The following is a 23753-nucleotide window of genomic DNA, read 5'->3' as shown; positions in this document are numbered from 1 at the left end:
GCTCAGCACAGTGCAGAGCGTGTGGCGTCACTGGGGCAGCTGGGTGAGATAAGGAGGCTGGGATTTTCTGCCCAGCTGCTTGGGGTTTTTCTCTCATGAGTTTGAAAATCAGAATTTTATCTAAAGCAATAGCTGTATTTCTTCTCTCTGCCCTGACATCTGACAAGGAATGATGATAGCAAGCCCTAAAAAATGAGTTTCATAAAACACCTGGACAGAAAGTGCATCTTGCTGCAGAGATTGTGACTTCCTTGTAGATCTGTTCAGCTCTAGAGTGACTCCAAGTGCCACACAAGCAGTATACAGACCTCATTTATCAGAATCACACTCCATGCAATTGGCTTTATACCCTGGCACTGCAGTGCTGTGCTCTGTGCCACCAGCACTGTCACAGGTTGTGTGGCTGCTCCCTGACCACTGCCCCTCCCAAAACTGCAGCTGACTGGCCTTTCAGAAGTCTTTTCAACAGCCCCTCTCTTAGTTTTGTCTTGTCAAAAGCCCCTCTCTTGTCTTGTCAGAAGCCCCTCTCTTAGTTTTGTCTTGTCAAAAGCCCCTCTCTTAGTTTTGTCTTGTCAAAAGCTCCTCTCTTAGTTTTGCTCAGCTGGAAGGACAGGGGCCATGGGGCATGCAGGGACCACTGTCTGTCTGGTGCCCATGTGAAGGTCAGACCATCCTCACACTGGAAATGCTGTGCCAGATGCCTCCCTTAGCCCTTGAGGACCATGTTAAGTCTTTTTAGCCTTTGAGGATCCAGCAGCCTTCCTCCCCCAGGTACTGATTAGGGGCAGCAGCAGGAAGCAAGCAAATGCCCTGATCAACGATGTCTTGTCATGAACTTCTCCATTGGTAATTGAAGTTCAGCAAGCTGGGTTCATGTGGGATGGAAGCCTGGCCTTGGAGATGAATGAACTCTGAGCTGATAATCAGACTCTTCTGTCTGGGCTAGAAAAACATGGACCTGGTGGTTTGTTAGGGACGTGCTGGCAGACACTTAAAGGCAGTGATGCTAAAGGCACCATTATAATTAGCTCAGCCAGAGACTGAGCACATAGATTGACTTAAAAAACAGTGTGGCTGTCTGCAGTCCTCATGACCCCTTGTAGAAAACACTGCTGAAAGAATACTTAGACTTTAGTCACCTAATTCAGGGTTAGGCATCCTTGTTAACAGTGTTATGTGTTACCACTGTTAATTAAAGGTATCAGCATGTCCCCTAATGAGGGGGATTACTTGCCACGTAAGAAGTCACATTATACTTCTCAAAAACTGACTGGTAGGTCGACACTGTGTTTTTTAATATTCAGAAAGTGCTTGTTCCTTGTTTGTGAAGATTAAATTAAACACCAGAGGGGTCCACGTGTATTCAGATGAAGGGGAGAGATGTGCTCTACAGTCTCTTTCATAACAGCTCAAAGCTAACATAGCCACCTTAAAACAAAGGGAAGCTTTCATCCTTCTTCTTACAGCTACACATGAAAATCTGAATTGCAATGAGATTGAGCAACTGGAAGAAAATAAATAAGTAGACCTCATTCTTCCCTGTGGAAGTTGTTTCAATAGAAAAGTATTAGGCAGCTTCAGAAAATGTCACTGACTGGTGAAAGTGGTCCCCATGCATTTCCCAGTTTCCTTACTCCTCCCACGATGACAATTTCCACTAAGAGATGCATTGTTGAACCAGGGCTGTGCAGGACAATGAAAGAGGGACATTTTCTGGAGAGGGAAGAAGTACAGATTTTTTTTGCATTTTTTAATATATTCTGTTTGGTTTTTTTCTTGTTGCTCTCTATTTTTCTTCAAAATGAGAGGAAACAAGCGCAGGCTGATTTTTATGGTGCAATTCATACTCCAATAATTTTAAATTTTTTTTTTTTGTTATTTTTTATGCTTGCATATTCAAAGCTCTAGATCTGACTTTTTTATTAAACACAAGCAAACAATGTTTCTTTCCAGAGTGAGCAGGGTAATCTGTGTCTGGGCCCAGAAGGTTCTGGTTTGTGCTGGAGTCAGCAGCAGTTCCTACAGTGACTTCGTTTGACCTGCGCTGCTCTGACAGGCTGGGGCTGGCAACAATCTCAGCCTCAGCCTTCAAAACATTCCTTTGTAGCCAAGTGTTCTTCTGCTTTCTCTGAAATATCTGGTGTCACTTTTAACAAGAGGGGAAACAGACGTTCGTCACCATTAATTCACTGGACAATTAAGCCGCTGATCTCTGACCTCCTGCCATTATTGCCTTTCAGAGCCAGGGTAAGGACCCCACAGATATCTGTTCTCTGTCACTCCCTCAGAGCTGTCCTGGTATTTTATTTACTCTGAGGCTTAGCTCTTGCCCACCACCAGCCAAATGTGTATGCTTTGTAATAAAAATTGCTAATAAGCTGTCCCAGGCAGTGACATAAATCTCCGAGTGATGATAACAGCAAGCAAAGGGAGCAGCTGGCTGTCAGGAAAGCATGTGAGTGGGAATCATACATTTATTTAGATTTATGTACATATTAGAAGTGCCCATCCCTGGCTGCAGCTGCTTTTGGTGCTTTGGGCTGCCTTGGGCATCCAAACCAGAGGCAGGGGCTTTCCACTGGGAGGTGTGGGGTTGCTGCATGGTGCTGTTTATTCTTCTTGCTGCATCTTCCAGGCTATGGCAGGACTTGGCTTTTGCTCTCTCCTAGAGTCTCTGGTGGTAGGATCTTTGCTGCTCTCAGGGGGACTGACGGCCCAAATCAATACCTTGCTGTAGTTCTGGCCCCAGGGCTGCAGTGAGAGCCAGTGGAAGTGCAGGGCTGTGTGAGCCATGAGGAAATAGTTAATGCATGCCTGGCATGGAGCTCTGGTTTGTGTTTGTGAAGACAGCCGGGTGGGTGGGTGGGTGGGAGAGGCAGCCGAGCTGGGCCAGCTGCTTGCATCATCTGACACTTAGACCATGCAACCTTCAAGCCTCATTTTTCACTCACTGCTTTTGAAGCACTTCATTAGCTAATCAGAGGAACCCTCTGCCTTTGCTCTGCAATTTCCCTTGTTTTTTGTCTTCTACCTCCTATTTTTTTCTTTTCTTTTTTTTTTTTTTTTCTAGTTCTGCTTTTTGTGTTGAGTCCTTCAACTGGTAGCTATAGTAACACCCCTGAGTGAGTGACTGTAGTACACTTCTGCAGCCCACTCCCCTCAGGAAGGCTGTGCCAGGCTGTCACACACCTGCAATGCCTTGGCACCCCCTCCTCCTGTAGGGTTTTCTCCAGACAACAGGGACAGTCTTAGCTCGGGAGCCAGCTCCATCCTGCTCTCTATTTGCAGCTGCAGCCCACAGTATATTGTGGCAGAAGGAATGAGTCACTGGCAGAGCAATCTGTTGCATCAGATAATCACAGATTACCTCCATTAACCCAAATCCCTTCTGTAACCTTTTACAATAATGATCCCCAAAGCTGACGCAGACAATACTGCTGCCATCACGGCTTGGGCTGTCAGTGGTTTTTGAAGAGGATGTTTGCTGTGCTTTCAGGGGGGATCTAGCAGCACCTCCCTCAGAAAGCAGCTGTTGGTACCTTCTTGCTGGACAAGATGATGGGGCAAAGCCAGGATTTGTAGCTAAGGGAGGGGGAAGTCTCCCCTGAAGCTGGCCATGTCCTTCTGCATCAGTGCTGTGCACCCTCCTACAGCTTTCCCTGGTATCCACATAGAATCCTCTTCCTCCAAATCAATGCTTGTGCCCACATTTTCCCCTCTGCCAGTCAGTCACTGCAGCTGGCAAATGCTTGTTGTAACCACGCATTCCCCCTCTCCACATTGCCCCTATGGTGTGTTTGAAGGCTCGTCGTATATCTAGCATTTAATTTATGTTTTATGAATATGTCTGAGAAATTAGTGTGTTGCTTGACCACGGGGAGCAAGGAGGATGGTAGTTATCTGCTTTTGTGGTGAAGAAAAACATGTCTGGTCCTGATCCCAAATAGGACATGACCTAGTGTTAGGCATGATGTGATGCTGCACTTTCCTTCCTGGCTGACTCTGGAAGCAAAAGGTGTCACAGAAGGGAAATTCCCCTAAAAAAGTTCTGGCAGTACAGCCCATACACATGTACTAAGGAGGTTCCCAGCCTAATTTTCACAATTTTTTAACATGTGGATTTCTGGGTTCTTGTCAGAACATCTCAAAGCTTTACCAATTCTACCAAGTTGGTGGAACTGAATAATCAGCCAGGCCTAATAAAACAAGCTATTGTTTTAGTCTCAAGCTGTTAATTTTTCATGATGTCTACAAAAATTCTTTTCTTTAGTCTTGTTGGTAAGTTTATTTAGATGAGGGTAAAAAACCAGAATAGAACATAATTCTCGGAGCCTGGCTATAGACTGCTGATAGGAACACTTGAATTCTCACCTCCCCTCCAGCTGGATCTCCTCCCCACAGCTCAGAAATACTCCTTATGAGACTCAAATGTCAGGAACACAGAGGCTAAGTTATTTTTTTAGATACTGCAGAACTATTTGCAGGAGAAAAAGCCCACACAGCTCTTTGACAGGGACAGACAGAACCCACATGGTTTCCTGCTCAGGGCTGGGTTTTTGCATGTTCTCCCTCTGGAACTGGCATCCTATTTTTCAGGAGAGCTGAGCCCATGTATTTACCTCTACCAGGGTCAGGTTTCCTTGCAATCCTCCTGCCTATCTCATGTTGCACATTGTGCTGTTTTGTTGCTAAACATCAGAACTGCACATTATGGATCAGCAAATCAGCAGAGCTTTTTAGGTTTCTCCTCGCTTACCTCTGTATCTAACTAAGATCCAGGAATCCCTGTAAGGTATTTTGGGTTTAGGAGGCAGACCTGAGAGCATTTGGGTTGTGCACCCACAAAGATCATCATCCTGACCATGCACAGGACCACCCCACGCTGCATTTGCAGGTTTGGGTTTGGAGGATTGATTGGTAGCTTGCATGCATGTTGCTAAACAGGGTAATAAATATATAGAACAGGTCATAAGTTTAAAAGGCATTGCTTAAAGAGGAGTTCCTTCCTGGAAAGATGTTATCAAGCCCTATTCAAGCAGGATTTCTGGAGCAGGGCTTTGCATTCTTCCTTTGGAAGAATGGGAAGGAGGTCTCTTACAGTCAGTGCAACTCACAGCTGTGCAAATTAACTCGAGGGAATTGGTAAGAAATGTGGGAATTTAGAGTCACTCAAGCATTCAGCTATGGGGAGACCACGTTCCTTGTTTAATTCTTGTGTACTTCAGAGCATGTGACAGTTGAGAACATTTCTGACAAAAGAATCTTCCTTTCAGAGAATGAAGTTTTGTCAAAAATTAAAGGGTTTGCAGGAAAGTGTCTGCTTAAGAGAAAAGATGATTTGCTTTTTCTACCTTCTTATTGACAATATAGGAACATCATCTTAACAAAGTAAAGAATGTCAATTTACCATCCCCATTTTGCTCCAGTGATATCTTAGCACTCTATTTGATATGTTCTATGATAATGTTTTGACGTTAGAGAACTGAGATGACTCAAATGTTATCACAGTGAAATGGTTTCATGTCTTTACATCAGAATTTTGTAGAACTTTGAAATACAGTCTCAGCTGCAGTTGGGAGGAAAGGTCCACTGAGGGATTTAATATTTTCAGCAGGGTGATAACCTTGATTCTCAACAACTCTGTTCAAAAGCTTAGTCTCCCATAGTAATCATTCATATGGAAGTGTTACAATTTCTTTTTATGGTATCAACTCTATTGATGAAGAAAACCTCTCAATAGTCTCCAGACAGTCCCCCAGATGTGTTGAATCAGCCAGTACATGGTAGTGCATTCTAAACCCAATAAAAATGCCTGGGTTTGTGCCAGTAGCCTTGTTTACTTTGAGGTCAAGAATAGGAAATTGAAATTTTGGGCTCTTATCAATTTTACTGTTTTAGATTATAGCTGGCTTCATTTTTGTTCAATTTACTGTTTGTTTGTTTGTTGTTTTTTAATAGATTGTAAATCTTCCATAGATTTTGTATATTTTGGATTATTTTTGTTCGTGATATAAAAGCCAACAATCTCTTTTTGCTCATTTATCAGCTGCAGATAAACACAATGCAGTTAAATACAAGGTATAAGAGAGAGACACTATAATAGACAAACTATAGGTGTTTATGTTGGGGGAAATTAAACTGCATCCAGGGAAATTTGTGACCAGGCAACTCTCTGTTAGCATAGCAGTGAAATGTAAACTCAGTATATGTGAACTGACCCACAAAACCCAAAGAAAACTTGTTCAAATAATCTCAAAAGATGCATTAAAAATATCCAGTGGAGGATGTAGGCAGAGTTGTGTGGAGAATGCCACAAACTGGGATGCCTACTTAAGACTTAGAGCAGAAATTAAAGGCTTGATTTTTCAGTTTAGTTAAGTCCTTTCAATGTGCTCTGACCAGGCATGCAGGTAGCTTGTGCAAAGACTCCTTTATATTCCTAGGGGAGTAACAAAATGGCCTTGACATATGATTGTAAAGCCCTGAGGATCAGTCTTCAAAGACTAATCCCTTAGCTTTCTCTGTCCCTTCAGGGCAGTAGATGTTACTAAAGCATATTATTATTATTATTATTATTATTATTATTATAATTAACATTAAAAAATGTGTTGTTAAAGTCATGTTTCAGCCTCTTATCAGTATTTGCAGTATTACCTGACCTCTTCTTTAAATCATAGGCAGATACTCCTGCAGTAAGTGTTTATCAACACTGACTTCTGTAAGCCAAGGTTAATGGTGCTTTAGATGCCAGTTGTATACAAAATATTTTGCCCTCAGGTTGCAAAGCCAGCCTGACTCTTGCATGCTCTCCCTCTGGAGCTGGCATTATATTTTTGCTTGTGCTTTTGCTTGTGAAATTCCCAGCAATGTGGTTCTGGAGGCTTGCACAGAAACACATCTGCTCTTCATTCCCAAGAAGCAGTGAGGTGTTTGACACAGTGGTTGTCATGCTTAGGTATTTGTAGCAGCATTTTGAGCAAATGTGCTGTGGCAGCAGGGGAGATGGGCACAAAACCCTTATCATGGTCTGTGACTCTCCAGAGCCGCGCTCATGAAAAAGGCTGCGGGAGATAAAACCAGATTAGCGTCGATAAGAGGGGCTGTGTAACAGGATTCTCTTCTGAGGGCCTGCATCGGACTTTTTATTGTATCTGATAAAAGAGACTGGTTTGCAGAGGCTCTGCACCCCATGGTGGACACCCACCTGCTCTTGGAAATCCAGCCCTCGTACTCATGGCATTTTCCTTGGGCTGACAGGAGGGGATTCATAAAGAGGTTGTTGACAGCTTTGTAAGTGCTGTAAGCACAGGTTAAATCAGGAGCATCATCTAAGATCTTTTCAGAATAAACCAGGGTTCCTGGGGTTTTATCCCCAGAGGAGAGAGGCAGGATGAAGGGCAGAGAGCAAGCAGTCTTTTATTCTTTAAAAACAAGCTGGTTTTATTTGCTAGTACAGCTGAGCGTAGGTGGAACTAATAGGAAAGAAGAATAGTGAACCTGGGAGAACTTCCACATGAAACAGGTCTAATAAGGGTGAAACTGTTTGCCTCAGAGGCTGAATGTATTAGACATGAAAAATTCCTAGGGGAAAATGATGGGCTGGTAAGTTTTATTCATGCTGTCTCATTAGGACAAGGCGCTCTAGGAAAACAAGATTAAAATTAGTATTCTTTTCCTTCACAAATACACAGTTAATCTTTGGTGTTCACACCCACATGAGACATGAGGGCATTCAGCAGTGCAGGGCGTTTACCAGGATCATAAGAACAGCCTGATTCTAAGTAGCACAAATGCTAAAAAAGGAGAAGAAATTGATTGGAAGCCATACACCTTCATGTTTTGTTAGCCACATCTAATTAACAGAATATGGAACAAATTTAATGTTTTTCAAGTACTTCCGAAACAGCTTTTTAGGATCTTCCTCTGAAGCTGCCTGCAGTCCATCCTGTACTGGCAGACCTTACTCTAATATGGCAATTCCATATAGAACACATAGCTTCAAACATCTCCCTGGGACAGAGCAGAGACAGGGTGGCAAGAGGAAGAAGAGAAGAAATGTAAACATCTTGTGAGTGGAAACAGGACACTAACCATGATTTTTCTGACTTTTAATATTTTTGGTGGGTTTTTTTCACTGTGTAATCAAGGCCTTGCATTCTGAGGCTACAGAACTCTCTGCTGCTGTTGGGGAGGCCCTGGGTGACAGCCCAGGTGCTGTTGTGAAGTGGAAGATGGAAACTGTAGTCATCCTCCAGTGATCTGTGGATCAGCTAGATTGCAGTTAATACACTTGGATGAAATACTTGGCTGTCTTGGATTAGCCAGGCCTGGCAGCATGGGATGTGCTGCTGCCTTATCAACTTGGCCAAGAACAGAGCAGCAGTAGGAAGCCAGATTGTCCTTCCTTAAAATCCACCTTGCATGGTGGCATGAGGCACAAATGGAATATGCTACGGGTGTGATGCTAGAATAAATTCATCCAACAATATGTTTTACTCTGTGTTGTAAATAATCTTCAATCATCTGAGCATGAGCATGGCTTGGTGCTGTCTTTAGCAGAATTAACAGGCTCAAAGCCTTGGCTTCTTCAGCTTCATCATCAGCTCTGTCCTCTGTCTCTGATTTCTCATTTAATTTTGGACAAACCACTTAATATCTCACTGGCTTAATAATATGCAGGTGTTTTCCTGTCTCCCTTTGGTGTTAGGAGAATAAGTATATCCTGAATAACGGAGGGGAATAAAGGTAGGCACTTTAGACTAAAGGTAACTCCTGCTGGCAGATGTTTTACATGTGTGCCTCTGGTTATGTCTCTCTCCTCACAAGCAGAGATCAGAGCTAGATTTGCCATGCAGCATCACAAGATGATGTGAAAAGTGCCATGTATTTTTCAGTAGATAGGATGTAGAGCAAATGCTTTTGTTTCCTGCAGGACTGGTTGACATGTTAGAGAATTAGCTTCAGCCCTCAGTTTGCAAATGCTGAGTTGTTGAGTGCAGGCAAGGCAGCGGGGCTGAGCTCTTGTGCTGCTGCTGGCAGCTCACCTTTGGTTGTCAGCAGCAGCACAGCAAAATTTTAAAGCAGTCAAACCCTCCAACACCGCATGATGGAACTTAGATTTTAAACATGGCCTGTCTGTCAAGTCCTGCCCTGAGAGCTGCCTTGAAGAGTGCAAATCCTCCTGTATGGAATAGAGGGTGCAAAGGCAGCAGTCGAGGCAACGTGTGAAAAGCTTCCCTCTGCAACCTGCACCATGACCTGCTCAGAGAAACCTCCCCTTTTAGCTCTACCAGACAATTTACTGTGTGTCTCAGCTGTCTCAGTGCATTATGTCCTTCAAACCCCCCCAGAGTTAACGTTTGGAGGCAGCAAACACTGCTGGCTCCACGAGAAGAGCTGGGAGCGGAAAGGTCAGGTCGATTAAAGCACTTGATCAGAATCTTTAACATAAAGACGTCACAAGCAAAGCAGGAACGCTGCTTCACGCTCAGCTAAGAGCAAATGATTCATCAGGCAAGGCTGCTTATTTTTGGAGGATAGCCACAAAAGAGAAGGGAACATGCTGGCTGTATTGATCACGGTTGTAACGGGGGGCCACAGAGCCCTTCCCTGGTTTTGATGGGAATTTAATGTCAGGAATACATCATCCCATGTAAATACATCAATACATATTTTACACTGAATGGATTTTAAAGATGTTCTGGCCCAGCTTAGCAGGATCATATCACCTCTGCACAAATCTCAGAGCTGTCATTTAGAGCAAAGGGCTATTCTGCAGTATTCTGTGTTGCTTGATGTCGCTAAAGATGGAGCCTTTTGGGGAGGACTTCTGTAAAGGTGGCTGGGAAAGCAAGTGTGCTCTGGAATTTCTAGTGCTTACAGGGGAGACCTTCAGTGGGTGAAGATGCACCAGTGTTGAGCAGATTAGCCTAAAGGATGGTTTCACCTGGCTGACCCCCACTGCCTCCTGTGTCCAAAAGTGTTTGAAAATGCATCCCTTGAGCAGAGAGCTCCTCCTTGCCCCAAGCAGCATCTCTGTCTGACCCTTGGCAAGAGCAGAGGTGCTGCAGTGGCAGCAGCCAGAAATGAGGAGCACAGAAATGAGGTTTAGGTTTGGTATCAGGAGAAGGTTTTTCACACAGAGAGTGACTGAGCACTGGAACAGACTTCCCCCAGGGAAGGGCTCACAGCACCAAACCTGTCTGAGTTCAAAAACATTTGGACAGCACGCTCAGGCACAGGTGTGTTTCTTGAGGTGTCCTGTGCAGGGCCAGGAGCTGGACTCAGTTATCTTGATGGGTCCTTTCCAACTCAGGGTATTGTAGGATTCTGTGATTCTAAGATAAATGAGTGTGAGGAAAACACAAAGAGAAGAAAAGTTCAGGGAAGAATGGTTCAGAGAAGAAAATGCAGCCACAGAAAACGACTGGAAGAGAAAAGGAAGCAGGAACTCCTGGTGGAAGGATCATTTTCCCAGAGGAGTATGTGAAGGGAGGGTGCAGGGACAGAAGTGTAAGTATAGTGTGATGAGGCATAAGGGCAGGAGCACAAAGGAAAATGCCCCTGGAAGAGAAGGAAAGGAGGAACAAGTGGAGGTGGCAGCCTGGCATGCAGGAGCCACTGTGCAGGATGACAGGAGTGGGCTTTTGGGGACATGAACACCAGTGAAGACTCTTAGGGTTGCTGAATCCAACCCCTTGTGGCCACTGGCAGCCAGGCCAGAGCCATCTGGGAGCAGATGTGCTCCAGAAGTTGGTGAACAGATGATCACGGAGCTCACCCCAGCCCACAAAGCGCTCAACAGCACTTCGCAGTTCACCTAAGGCCCTCAGCATGCAGGACCAAGAGAGCAAGACAAGCTCTCTGATGCTGTGGGCAGAGGGATGGGGAGGAAATGACTTCAGCAGCAGTGGCTGGGATGCACTGATGGGAGGGTTGAAGCAGAATTCATGACAGACCCAAGGGGAATGTCTGTGTTGCAGAATGCTGTGGGGTGGGGAGGCAGTCACAGCTCTCTGTGCTTTCCTGCAGTTTGATTCCTGGAAAGGACAGCAGGGCTGTGCTCCTCAAAGTCCAAACCAGCTGGTTCCTGCAGGGCCAGTGCAGATATCTCAGCTCTACATTGCATGCTGCAGAAATACAATCAGCTCCTGTCAATAAGGAGTTTAAAATAATTCAAGGCAGACTCTATGATGGCAAAACCTTTGGACATCAGAAGCAAAGGAACAAAAGGTGAGATTCAAAAGGAGCTCTCCTGTGCCAAAGATGGCATTGTGTGATCAGAAATGCCCCACAGAGAGCAATACTTGTGATTTTTTTCCAAGGCTCCTGTTTTCTCTCTGGTGGTCTGCTGCTTCTTGAGTCAGTGCTCTCCTAATTTAGCCTGTAATGTCATGCAGGACCCAAGACACTTTCAATCTGCAATTGTGACTCTACCAACCCCTCTACAGAATTAACTCAGCTCTGAATTAGTCATTCAGCATGCCAGTGCATGCAAAATAGACTCAAGTGGATCAGAATTTGTGTGCAGGGACTGAATTGCAGTAAATACAGGGGCTCAGAGAATCCCAGTCTGCATCTGGGCTCTCATGTCCACAGGGATTCTCCTCCTCCATTAGCTGCACAGCCTCTCCAAGCAGAACAGAAAGAAGAACCAATAAGTGATTTTTTTCCTCATGAAGCTATTAATTTTGTCAGAGAGTTGTCCTGTGGAAGCAGCAGTGACCAGAGTGTGTAAGAGCAGCAGCAGTGCCACAGCAGGATATGTAATGTGAGGGTGGGAGGGGATGGTAGGAATTGAACTTGATTTTTTCAGTTTTCAGCACTTTTTTGGGATAGAATCAGGGTTTGTCCCAAAACCAGAAGGGGGATATATCTGTGTTGAAAACGTGTGAACTGTAATTTTACAAGATTGTTTGACTTGTGTGAAGTGGCTCTTGGTTGGGGAAGAGGTGATGCTGTCAGGAGGTAGCACTGTCATCTCAGCTGGACCTGGTGGGCAACAAGTCCACTGACTTTTAGTGAGCTGATCTGCCAGATGCCACCTCCTTGGTCTGTTTTTAGTTCAAACAAGTTGAAATTTGATCTGTATCATAGAATCATAGAATGGTTTGGCTTAGAAGGGACCTTAAAGGCCATCTAGTTGCAAACCCTCTGCCATGAGCCGGGATCTCTTTTGCTAGACCAGATTGCTCAGAGCCCCATTCTGCCTTACCTTGAACACTTCCAGGGATCTGTTGTACATCAACCCACAGTGTCTCAGCTTTAATTATCAATGGTATCCATAAGAACTGTGACTGGGCAGGTAAACTCTGGGTGGAACTGTATTCCCAGAGCCATCTAATCCTGGTATTTCTCTCTCTGCAGGGGGTGGAGGGAAACGCAAAGGCAAAAGCAAAAAGTGGAAGGAAATCCTGAAATTCCCTCACATTAGCCAGTGTGAAGATCTCCGAAGAACAATAGGTAAGAGCTTTTCCCCTCTTTGGAAGCACAGCATAAATTCTATCAGAACTGGCTCATTAGAATGGCATTAAAGCTGCTCATCGTTACAGGGAGTCAGTTTACAGGTGGGCATGCAATGCACGTTCCTCCTGTGGTGCTGCCATGCCAAAAATGCTGATTTTCTGTTCCTAAAGGGGTTGTAGACCAGGCAGAGAGGCTGGAATGCTGCACTGGCAGGGCAGGGCATGGGGCTGGCAGCATCCAGGCCCTTTGTGTTCCATACACAGGTTCCAGGACCCAAAGGGGTTTCACAGCTGGACAACACCTGGCATGTGGGGCAGAGGCTTTCACTCTGTCCCTTCTAGTGTGGCTGTAAAAACATATTCAGAAAGGAATCCCCTCATCACATCCTGCACTCCCTTCTAGTAAGTATCTCCTTATCTGGGAGGAAATGAGCCTTGCTGACTGTAAGTTAGTGTTAATTATAGTGTGGATATGATGCTTGAAGCAGCAGCCAGGCTTCTGCCAGGCAGGTTTGCTCAGCAGCACCATCCCCTCTTCAACTTAATGGAGCAAAAAACTTATTTCAACTTAATTTGTTTTTTTCACGTGGGCCAAATGCTGCAGATTTGGCAGGGAGCTTGCAGTGTCCATTTTCACAGCCCTGCATTTCTCCTGCTCACACATGCCAAATTTCAGCATTCCTTTGACTGCTGCCTTGGCAGACAAGGCCAGTAGCTATCTCCTTCTGCATTCTCCCCTGGAAAGCCCAGGATTACTGGCCTCACCACAAGAGGTTAACTTCAGCATTTGAGGCTTCTTTTCTCCCCTGCACATAAAATCCAGCCACTGGCAAGAAATGAATGAAAGGCAAGAATCTGTAACAACTGAGATAACGGGCAGCATAATTTGTCTAACTTGGGTGAGCTCCTGGGGTCTGAGTGACAGTGCCCTGGCACTATTTACATTAGAAATCCACAGCATGTTTATGCAGAGGAAATATGTGGAATGTTTGGAAGACTCTTTTCATGGTCACCTTCAGTAAAATTTTCTTCCTTTGCCTTCTCTTGTAGCTAAAGGGAGGTAAAGAAAAGAGGAGAGGCAGGAGAATAGAGTGTAGAGTTTCCCCAGCTGACAAACATGCAAAGCCTGACCAATTTCTGAAGGTACAGAACCTGCTGGAAGCAAACCTGACTTAATATGTTGTAATTTGCAAAGGCAATTCTCCCCATTGTTCTGTCAGCCTTGGTTTCCAAAGGGGAAAATGGCTCCACATAAAATGTTCTCTCTTTACAAAGGTCTACTATCTAGATTACTAAATAGTCTTTAAAAAATTAGGTCTGACAATTATTTCTGTTTCTGAAATGCTATTTCTGGCATTTTTGTGTGTGTCAGCTTCACCCTAATGTAATTTGTTTTGCATTTTTTCAGTGAATGATTTGGTGATGTAACCAGGCCAGAGCTGTTGTGGGATCTCTGGGCAGATTTGGTTTCAGTCACTGCAGTGATTACCTGTTAGCTGGGAATTCTAGCAACTGCCTTTTCTACAGTGGGAAATAAGGTCCAAATCCTGGTTCTGTAACTCTGATTTTTGCTGAGTTGAGCTGGATGTGATTACACAAGGAATAAGGCACTGCTCAGCCTGAATAATGCTATCTGTCCTTGCTGGCTCTGCCATTTTCAGTGAATCTCTGAAGCTGAAACACCCCAGATAAACAGTTGTCTGAACCTCTCCTGGCTCATGCAGGGTGTCTGACACATCTTGGGTGGGTGGGTCTGTAGCATTAAGTCCTTTTCATGTGTGTGCTCTGGCTGGATCCATTGCAGATCCCTTTACTGGGCTCTGTGCTCCCTGGACACCCAGGAACAAGCACTGCTCACTGCAGTCTGGCCTTAAAGGGCTTCTTTTCCTGCCTCTGCTGAGGAAGAACAATTCCCCTGGCTTTAACCCATTCTTATTTTGTTATTTTCTGCAAGTCCTTTAAAAGGATCTCAGGATTTCAGACTAATGTCTGCACAGGTACAGGGAATGTACTGGAACATCTTTCCTGGCCCTTCAACTGCTCTGGAACTTGCAGGGGATTCAATGTCTTAGGGTGTCTGCACTTCAGCCCATACCATAAAAAATCCTTACCTTTCTAGTTCAGAAATAGAGAGCCCAGAAATGCTTTTTCCTCCAAGGCCAGGTTGAATGAGGTTTTTATTGGAAGGTCTTTTAGGGGGATTGGAACTAGATGATCTTTCCAATCTTCCAAACCATGGTTCTAAACTTTATACAAGGGAAAGGCTGCAGCCTAATTCAATTTGTTTAGAGATCAGGACATCTGCTCGTCACAGACCTCTTTGCTGCCTGTCCTCCTCCCAGCATTTTCCATCAGACAGAGTCTTGCCACTTAGGTTAAAAAAAATAATCACAGCAAGTCTTGGAGGGTTGGATGAGCTGGAGCACTAGGCTGTTGAGGTTTTGTTGTATTCCTCTCTTCTGGATGCTTCCCAAGAGCCTCCAGGGAAAGGCAGGAGGCAGGAATGGGATGGACTTTTTGATTTAGAGCAGTCATGGACTGCACAGCTTAGTTTAATGTAGCCATAAGCAATAGGTGGAAAATGCTGCTGTTGAACTTGGGGCAGTACAGCCTACGTGTGTGTGTAGGTGCCCACATTTTGGTGTAAAAACGTGTGTGCTTTTGCACCCCGCTAAGATGTACTGAAAAGAGTCTGTGTCTTAAAAAAAATACTGTAGTGTGAGAAGAAATCTGTGAAAAACAGGAAGGCTGAAATAAACCAAGGGTCTGCGACCTGTGTTGACACAATTATGAGTCAGTTCATACCTTTTGGTTACCTCTGTGTTTACAGGAGACTCTGTGTTTGACTATCCATCATCTGGTGTCTCACTGAAAGAGTTGCTTAGTAAAGCCCTTTTTTTCCCCTCCTTCTTGTGCACAGAAATAAAAATCAAAACACCCGAGAGAAACACTGCTTTTTGATAAATAAACAAACACTGGAAACGTCTTTATTAAAAGTGCCATTTAGCCAAGGAGCTATTTTTTTGGACTGGACTTAAAAGCAACTTCTTTTCTCCTTTCTTTTTTGTCCAAAGTACGCAACACCTTTTGCAGGGAAATTCAGTGGCCTTCATTGTGTGCTAATTAAATAAGCAGGGGAAGCAGGGATGCTGCACTTTGCTGGGCTCTGAGAGAGGCTTGTATACTATGAATGGCTAATGCATGTTTCCATTTGCAGACCTCTTCCTGGCTGTATTTAATTGTATTAAAACAGCCGGCCCTTTCCAGGTTGGAAGATTTCCATATTGGCACCAGAGGCCCAGTCAGTCAATAAAAACTGATTTTTGAGGCATAGCTACCATGACTCATGTGATGGGTGCTGCTGTAGATGGGGTTCTGCTATCTTTAAAACTCACAGATGACAGCTTAGCAAAAGAGAGATGTTTCAAGGGAAGAGAAAAGAAATACCAAGGAACAGCTTTAAAAGTTCCTGCATTTGACATGACATGAAGAGATGCCAAAAGTTAGAGATATCCACCAGTTTAAAGGCCATCAGTAAATAAAAATATAAGAAAAAGTTGCAATTTGAAAGGCCAGAGTGTCTTTTTGATGATAAAAGATTCTGGATGTCTGTAAATATTTCTGAATGACGCAAAAGGTTCTGTTGGTTAAAAGTGTGGAATTTTTATTTATTTTGCTCAGACCCATTCTGTGCTTTTTTTCTTGCATAAAAAACCTGCCTGGGTGAAAGAGTTGATTATTCTGATCTTTGGCAAATTTTCATTCACAACTGTCCAAGTGCTATATAATAAATCAAGACTTTTTTACCCCATAGATTGAACCTTGTGGGGAAACTGCCACAGAATGTGTCTGTGCTTGTTGCACACAGTGATTTGCTGCATTATTGCAGAAAACTTTTAACTCCTTTGGCAAAGCAGTTTCTGGTTGTGCAGGATGCTCAGGTAGAAGAGATTGTTGAGAATTTCGCTTGTTAAATTTTTTTTTTCAGTAAGATTTCACAGTCAGAAAGATCAGCCCCATTAATAATAATTTGGCCATTCTTGGTTTAAAAAAAATTTAAAAAATCTTTCCTTTGCCATTCAACTTCTTACATGGCATTTGCCTTTTACTTGGGCTAAAAGTAGCTCGAGCTTCCAATTTTGCCACATTCTTTTCTGTGTTGTTAAAAATACACTTCTGTGTGAGAAACACTTTGTAGAGCTGGTGAACAGAGTAAGTGGGACAAAATTGAAGCCACAGAGTTCACATGCTCCCTTTTTACAGGAGCTGCCTCTTCTCTCCCCCCATCACTCTCTTGGGTATTGTACTTTTTTCAGACATGATCAAGACCTTCACCTACACCATTTTTTATTTCCCAGTCACTTTGCAGTTTATCTGCCTGGAGGCACAACTGGCAGTGCAATGAGACTGAGATGCTTTGAGTATTTGTGGAGCTTCCTAGAAATGCTTTGCAGCCTGCACTGAGCTCCATCCTGTGGCAGAAAGCCTCCTGCTGTACCCCTGGTGTCTCATTCAGAGGTGGCTTGGACCTCCCTCTCTCCTTTCATGAATTTACACCAGGATTCTTCACTCCACAGGTTTTCCAGCACTGCAGAGAGAAACTCATGGGTGAGGAGCGTGGCAAAAGCAAAGTGTGAATTTCCAGGCTTGCTGGGGAGTCCCTGAGAGACTGAGTGACAGCGTGGGCTGTCTTGTTCTTTGTGGGGTAGCTGTGGCACCTCTTCACTGGGCAGGGCATCACCCCTGGGGCTGCATCCCTCAGGGGATGGAGATGTAGGCAGGGAAATGCTCTCCATGTGCAGATCTCAGAGCCTGAGGCCCCGTGGTGGTGTCACATATAAAGCTCAGGCACTGGAATGGGGAAGGAGAAGGCATCAAAGCCCCGGTCTGATCAAAAACACAAAGAAGCAGCCAGATTTCTCTCCACCAAATTCTTCACCTCTGATGTTTACAGTGATTAAAAAGCATGGTTGGGAAATGTAATCCTGAAGCCAACAAACAGATCAAAGGAAGGAATTGCAGCTTGCCTCCCACTGTAAATAACCAAGCTCAGCTGGTTATAACTTCTGTGATTGTCTTGTAGTATTGGTCTGAGTCCTGCACCTAAGGCTGCTCTCGTGTTTTTGGACACAACTAGAGTTTTAAGTTTTTGAGAAATATTTTTTTGGTAGAAAGCATTAGCTTTCCTTGGAAAAAAACCCTCACATTTTAATTGGAAATAGTTTTTCAGCAAGCAGTCAGGATTCCATGGCATGAAATAACCGCAGGGGGAACCATCTCCTCCTTTCTTTCCAAAAGTGTAGGAATCAGGGTGGCTCTGTTGGGAGTGTGTGTGCACAGCCAGAGCTGAGGACCCAGCACAGAGCTCTGCACCACTTCTGGGAGGAGCTGGCTTTTCTGGAAACCTGGGGAATTAGAACTACTGGAGTAGAAAATGCTGTCTAGTAAAAAGATTTAAATGAATAAATAAGACAGCATACTGTGTTGTTGTTGTTATACTCTTAATTGAAATATATTTCTGGAGAAATTCATATCATTTAAGGCCCAAGCTGGTAAACATGTAGGCTCAAAAAGAATTTTTTAATCACTCAGGGCATCCCTTTAAATTCAGTTGATGCCAGGTTGGGGGGTTTTTAGCAATCAGAATCATGCTCTGTATGAAAAGCAGTTTTCCCACACTGGTGCCCTTAGATACCTGCAACATAAGACATATTTCAGTCACTATCAGCAGCAGCAAAGGGGTATCTTGGTGTTGTTCTCCCATCACCCAGGTGCCAGCCCCTCACCTGGGTGTTTCTTCTCAGCCCAGGGGAGGGAGTGGGGCTCTGCTTCACCCCTGGGGTCACCAGGACCTTAGGGCTTCTTGTGGGTGATCCCATGGATGCTGGAGTGGTGCCTGGCAGAAGATCTCCTGGATGAGTTTTCCTCTGTGGTGGTTGTCTGCAGGGCCAGCACAGAAAGACCAGAGAGAAGAACCCAAGAAGGACTGAAAACAAAGTTGGAAGGACTCCTGAAAGCTCTGGATAGGATTTATTGCTCTGGAAAAAGTTATGCAGAGTATTTTACATCAAACTACTTCATTTCTAAAGGAGAAAGAAAGTCCTTCCCCTTCCCAGTGCCCACTTCACACACTTTCTTTTTCTGCAGCAGCCATCGCTTTCCCCTCTCTCCCTTGAGCCAAAAGGTCTCTGTTGCTCCTTCAAAGCACAGCTTATGCAATCTTTCCCGCACAGACCTTCCTGCAGAGTTGCCCTGTAGTTTCTTGGACTTGGTGTGCTGTCCCATATCGTGAATACATCTAAATTAAATTAGATACTCTTCAGGGGCAGGAACTGGCCACATGATAGAAACAGTTCCAGCTCATGAAATGATATGGCTGACGTCAAAACCATAGTGTTTGTTTACAAACCCACAGTTGGTTCAGTTCCTTTCTTTAAAATCCTTCAGATTCAAGTGTAATTCCATCATAAACATAGGTTTCTAGTGCTCAAATGTGGACAAACAGAGCAATGTTTGGTGCCCTTGCAAGATTAGTTGTATCCAGTTTATAGCTATGGGTGGAATTGAGAAGGGTTGGGGTTTTTTTTTCCCCCCCTCCTTGTAATTTTTTTTTAATGCCATCACAGAAAATATGTGAAAAACAAACTGTTTTATGCATCTAGTGAGACTCTAGACTAACACTGGGAGAACAGGCTGCTGGTGCTTGACAGCTTCCAGGACGGGAAGGGGACGCAGGGGAAATGAGTTGAAATGATCTCAGCCCACGTTCTATTTACAGAATTTATTTCACAAGACTTAATCCATTGAGTATTACCTTGGCAGGGGCAACCCAGAAAGAAAGCAAGCAAGAAAGACTTTGCTATTCCCCATAAAGAACGGGCAGCAAATCCACATCTCCTTAGCAAAAAGTGAGCCCCCACCAGTCATCCTTCAACAGAAAGCCTCCTAAGGAACAAATATTATCACTGAACTTCTGCATTTGTGTTTTGTGGCAAAGACTGTATTAACTTTTGCAAGCTGAGAAGGAAAAAAATGCCACGAGTTGCACACTTTGAATTACTTTCCAACGTTATTACAGGGATATGCAGGAAGGGAATTAGAAGAGAATATCCTTTTACAAGATCTATTTCATCTCTTGCTGAAAATAGAAGTAGATATTGTGAGCTGCAGGGTTTTTCATTATCTCATTAGGTAATATGAGTCATTAAGTCTAGTTAATACTTATGCAGTGATTTGTAAAATGCTATAGAAGTGCTCACAGGTCCTGTTAAATAGTAGTACTTGGTTGTTAAGGAAATTTATTTTAAAACCAATTCAGCATTTGCTGGGTATGGGGAATGAGAGGTAGGGCTGCATTTATGGTAAAACCTTGCTCTTATCCCTGCAGGACTCTCTTGTGGCTTTGCTCCTGGTGGTGGTGGGAAGGTGGTGGCAGGACAAAGCTTGGCTGGCTCTGCTGGAGTCAGAGAGAAAGTTTCCCTTAAATTAAACTGTGCAGGAACCCTCTTATAATGGAAGGAGGGAACTGCAGAGAGGGAAAAGGGAGAGAAAAGATCTACCAGACCTGCTTTTTGGGATGCTGTGAAGTGAGCAGCCTGGCATCCTTACCTTTGGGGACACACTCAGGCTTTCAGGGATTGGGATGGGATTAGCCAAATTAATGCTTCTTGAGGAAAAGAACTCATTTGCAGTAGTGGTAGAGGAGGTGTTACTTTGACTTGGCTTCTGCTGGTTACTACAGAGGCCTCTAGGACTGTGGCTGGGCTTTGTTTCTGGGTTTTCTGGGAACAGTCATGCACCAGGGGAAGTCTCTTAGTGGAAATATGGCCCATTGCTGTCCACGCACTCACAGCTTCCAGCTGTCAAGGAAAAGAGAGGTGGAGTGTTTTCAAGATAGTCCCACACCTATCTTTTCATTCTGATTTCAAGACAGCATGAGGGAATTTGCATGTGGAATGCTCCAAGCTTGATTTTTCAGTGGTTTGGCTCAGTCCCTGAAGTTGTTGAGAGATTCCATTTATTTTTCAGGTAATCACTCTGTGCTGCTTTGAAAACACTTGGAGGTGATAATTTGAAATATTTCTCTGTGCTGTGTAGGTCAGAAATCAGGGCATGGCCATGAATTCTGCTACATATTGCTGTTAAAATAGAACCTCCACTCTGCAGGATCAAAGCAGGAGCTATGAGGCCATTTCTGAGCACAGCCTCTGGTTGTGCCAGTACTGTTATTTACTTATTAATCACTTTTTTACCATGCTAAACTGATTCCAGGGAATTCTAAGACAAGTAAAATAAAATACTCTCTTGCCCTCAACTGTGTCCCTTAGCTGAACTAATGGAAAGGATGAGTGAAAGTCCAATTTAGGGAAAGGAAATGAAATTATAGAGCAGGATTCTATAATGCACACTATGAAAAAAACTCCCAAGTTTGGATAGGATGGTAGACTGATACTTGATTTTGTTGAAGAACCCCCTGTTGTCCTGGCATTGGTAAAGCCAGTGAAAAATGGTAAAAAATATTCTGAACTCTTATAATCCTTAAAAATATGTTATGGACCAAGACATTTAAATTACAATTCAATTTAGTATATTAAGAAAAACATGAAGTGTTTTACCTTTCCAGAACTATTATGGATTTCAAAAGATGGAGAGTCTTTGTATTATTAAATGACCCACAAAAATGTAATCTTTGGAGATGGTTACAAACTTCCTTGTACCTGCCAGATTTCACCATCCTCCAGCCCTGCACCAGCTTTGTGTTTGTACAGTGGCACTTTGAAGGTCTCTCCACGTCACATTGATTTTCTGAGCTCTCTCTTGGACAAGTTAGGTCAGTGTTGACAGACTGGTGAAGGCTGTTCTCATGAGCAGCAGGACCTGGCTCAACTACATACAAGTATGTGCAATGTTGAAACAGCTCTCTATAAGTAAGTGCTTTCAGGCTTTCATAACTCCTGCTTCAAAATATTTTTAGCATTTGTAAACATGACTTATGGAGAAACATGGGTTTTGAGCACAGGAAGAATTTGGTGTAAGTCACTTCAGAGCTATTCTGATCAGTCCAAACAAACAACATTCAGCACTTGAGCACCAGGTTCCTCACATTTGACCTTTTGGTGTGGGTATAGTTTGTTTCATGAGCAGTGGCTTCAGCACACTGAGCTTCAAGAGAGGTCTAAAAAGGTACAATACTGACTCTATAATGCCAAAGAGAGAAACACATGGTTGGGAACTTACTGCATAACAGGGAATATTTGATTTAATGTAGAAAAATTTGACGTGTTTATGCTGATCAGCTCTCCAGCAAGCCAAAGCCAACTGGCAGCCCTGCCACTTCAAGCAAGATCCTTTTCAGATTTCCTTTTCAGATCTCTTCAGCTGAACCTGATAAGCCTGACCATGAGTACATAGGTGGGAAATCTTTGGAAAAGAGCTCTGTGCTGGTGACAGAGTGGGCCCTACATGGGAGGGAACAAACCTGGCCTTGGGAAGGCAACAACAGCACTGCTGGCTCCTGGGGCTTCTGTGTGCCCAGGTCTATGCCTGAGGAAGATGGAGAATGGAGAGTGGGAAATAAAGTTACAACCATGTAGGTAAATAAAGCTACATCCCCTTTGTATCATCAGTGGGAGTATTCCCAAGGCTCGTTCTGCCTGTGGGAGAAGAGCCAGCATGAAAAGAGCTGCTGTTAAGCATCCCCAGTGCTGGGAGTAGGCCTCATGACTGTCCTTAGCTCCATGGAGGCTTTCTTCCTCCAAGGTAGAAACTCTTCCCTTCTAAGACTGCTTTCATCCCTGCCCAGGAGACTGTGGGTGTCCATGGGGCACTATAACCTCATTATCTTCTATGGAAAAAAACCCTAACCAACTTCTAAAAATATTGTCTGTGTCAGTATTGTCTATGCCAGTGTGACTATGAATCAGTGGTCAGAGCTGCAAGGGAGAATTACAGCCTTTTCTCCCTGTTCTTTGCCATGGACAGCCCCAAGTCCTATGACTGGCACTAATGTCCTTTTTAGAATCTACATCAAAGTCTCCTCAGGGTGCAGGGACCTTTCTTATGAGTTAAAAATCATCTTCTTTAGGTGAGATCTCAAGGAGCGAGAGGAGGCAACGCGAAGTTTCAAACTTCAGAGGAGCTGCCAAAGCAAAGGTCACCCAAGGTTGTGGTTACTCCCAGTGTGCTCTGCAAAGGGCTCTGTGCACCAGCACAGGCTGGGATTACAGCAGGGCCAGCACAGAGACAGGGAAGACAAGGATCCACCCTGCAGCCGTGTGGTTTTCGCAAGTTTTCTGGCACTCTCTGGCCTCTGCTCCAAATCCTGAAGGAGCTCTGATGGAGACCTGCCATCCCCGTTCAAAAAAAGGGATGGGATTTTGTTCCCAACAGCACCATTGAGCTAAGTGGAAAGTAACCATCACCCACAACCAGTTCCTAGTAAAGCACCTATAGACTGAAATCTGCATAGTGCTCCATTAGTGCTCACTGTAACTCTTAGCATAGGTAGGAGATTCCTTTATTTTCTCCTTGTTCATATCAAATGAGAAAACTTGTCCTTCTCCATCCCCAAGGACAGATTATAATTTTTTCCTAAACCCCCGTGTTCATTGCAGGGGATTGGACTAGATGACCTTCAAAGATCCCTTCCAACCCAAACTATTCCATGATTCTATGGTTTTAGCCTTCTGTCTCACTCTTTGCTGGAGGCTGATGATACTAAATCACATCTCCCCAAAAGCCTTTATTCTTTGTGTAAATTAGCTGATAGCTTCCTTCTACTGATGCAAGTCAAAACAATGCTTTAGCTGGCAGAATTATGTGGAATTCTGCCTCATCTGTTTTTTTACCTCCCATCAACAAACTCGTATTTCCCTAACAAGTCCTCAGATCTGGCAGTTTTCCAGGGCTTCCCTTTTTGGTAGGCAGCAATGAGGAAGGGAATCTCATCTTGCTGCCAGCTCACCCACTTGCAGCAGGCATTGGGAAGGGATCAGAAAGCCTTTCCTTTGACTGCCTCAGAGAGAGGAGGCACTGGGAGTTCAGCTGGAGGCTCTGCCTCTGAGATGTGGGTCATCAAGACAAATCAGAGAGCAAACACACCCCTTTGCTTTTCTTCCTGCCTTTTTTACCCTTCATTTAAGCAAATTTAGGTCCTGGTGATGCACAGACAGCCCTTGAAAGGGAGATATTGTGTGCATGTCCCAGGCAGGTGCAGTCTGAGTTCCCTGTGTGTGCTCTGGTGCAGGGTGGAGGTGCAGTGGCAGGACAGGGAACATTCCAGTGGCCCTT

At 44.2% G+C, this 23753-nt stretch overlaps 1 protein-coding gene across 1 annotated transcript in view; it reads left to right on the top strand.

Annotated features, from left to right (window-relative positions):
- Positions 1-23753, top strand: part of GRK5 (G protein-coupled receptor kinase 5) — a 151394-nt gene that overhangs the window by 49355 nt on the left and 78286 nt on the right. Inside the window, exon 2 of the mRNA XM_054276544.1 lies at positions 12367-12462. Coding sequence (XP_054132519.1) covers positions 12367-12462 — 96 coding nt within the window. The remainder of the gene's footprint in view (positions 1-12366; positions 12463-23753) is intronic.

The sequence above is a fragment of the Melozone crissalis genome, unplaced genomic scaffold, assembly GCF_028551555.1.
Source record: "Melozone crissalis strain CALT ecotype California unplaced genomic scaffold, PUWL_Pcris_2 ptg000019l_1, whole genome shotgun sequence".
Lineage (NCBI taxonomy): Eukaryota > Metazoa > Chordata > Aves > Passeriformes > Passerellidae > Melozone > Melozone crissalis.
This window is presented reverse-complemented; position numbering and strand designations above follow the sequence as displayed.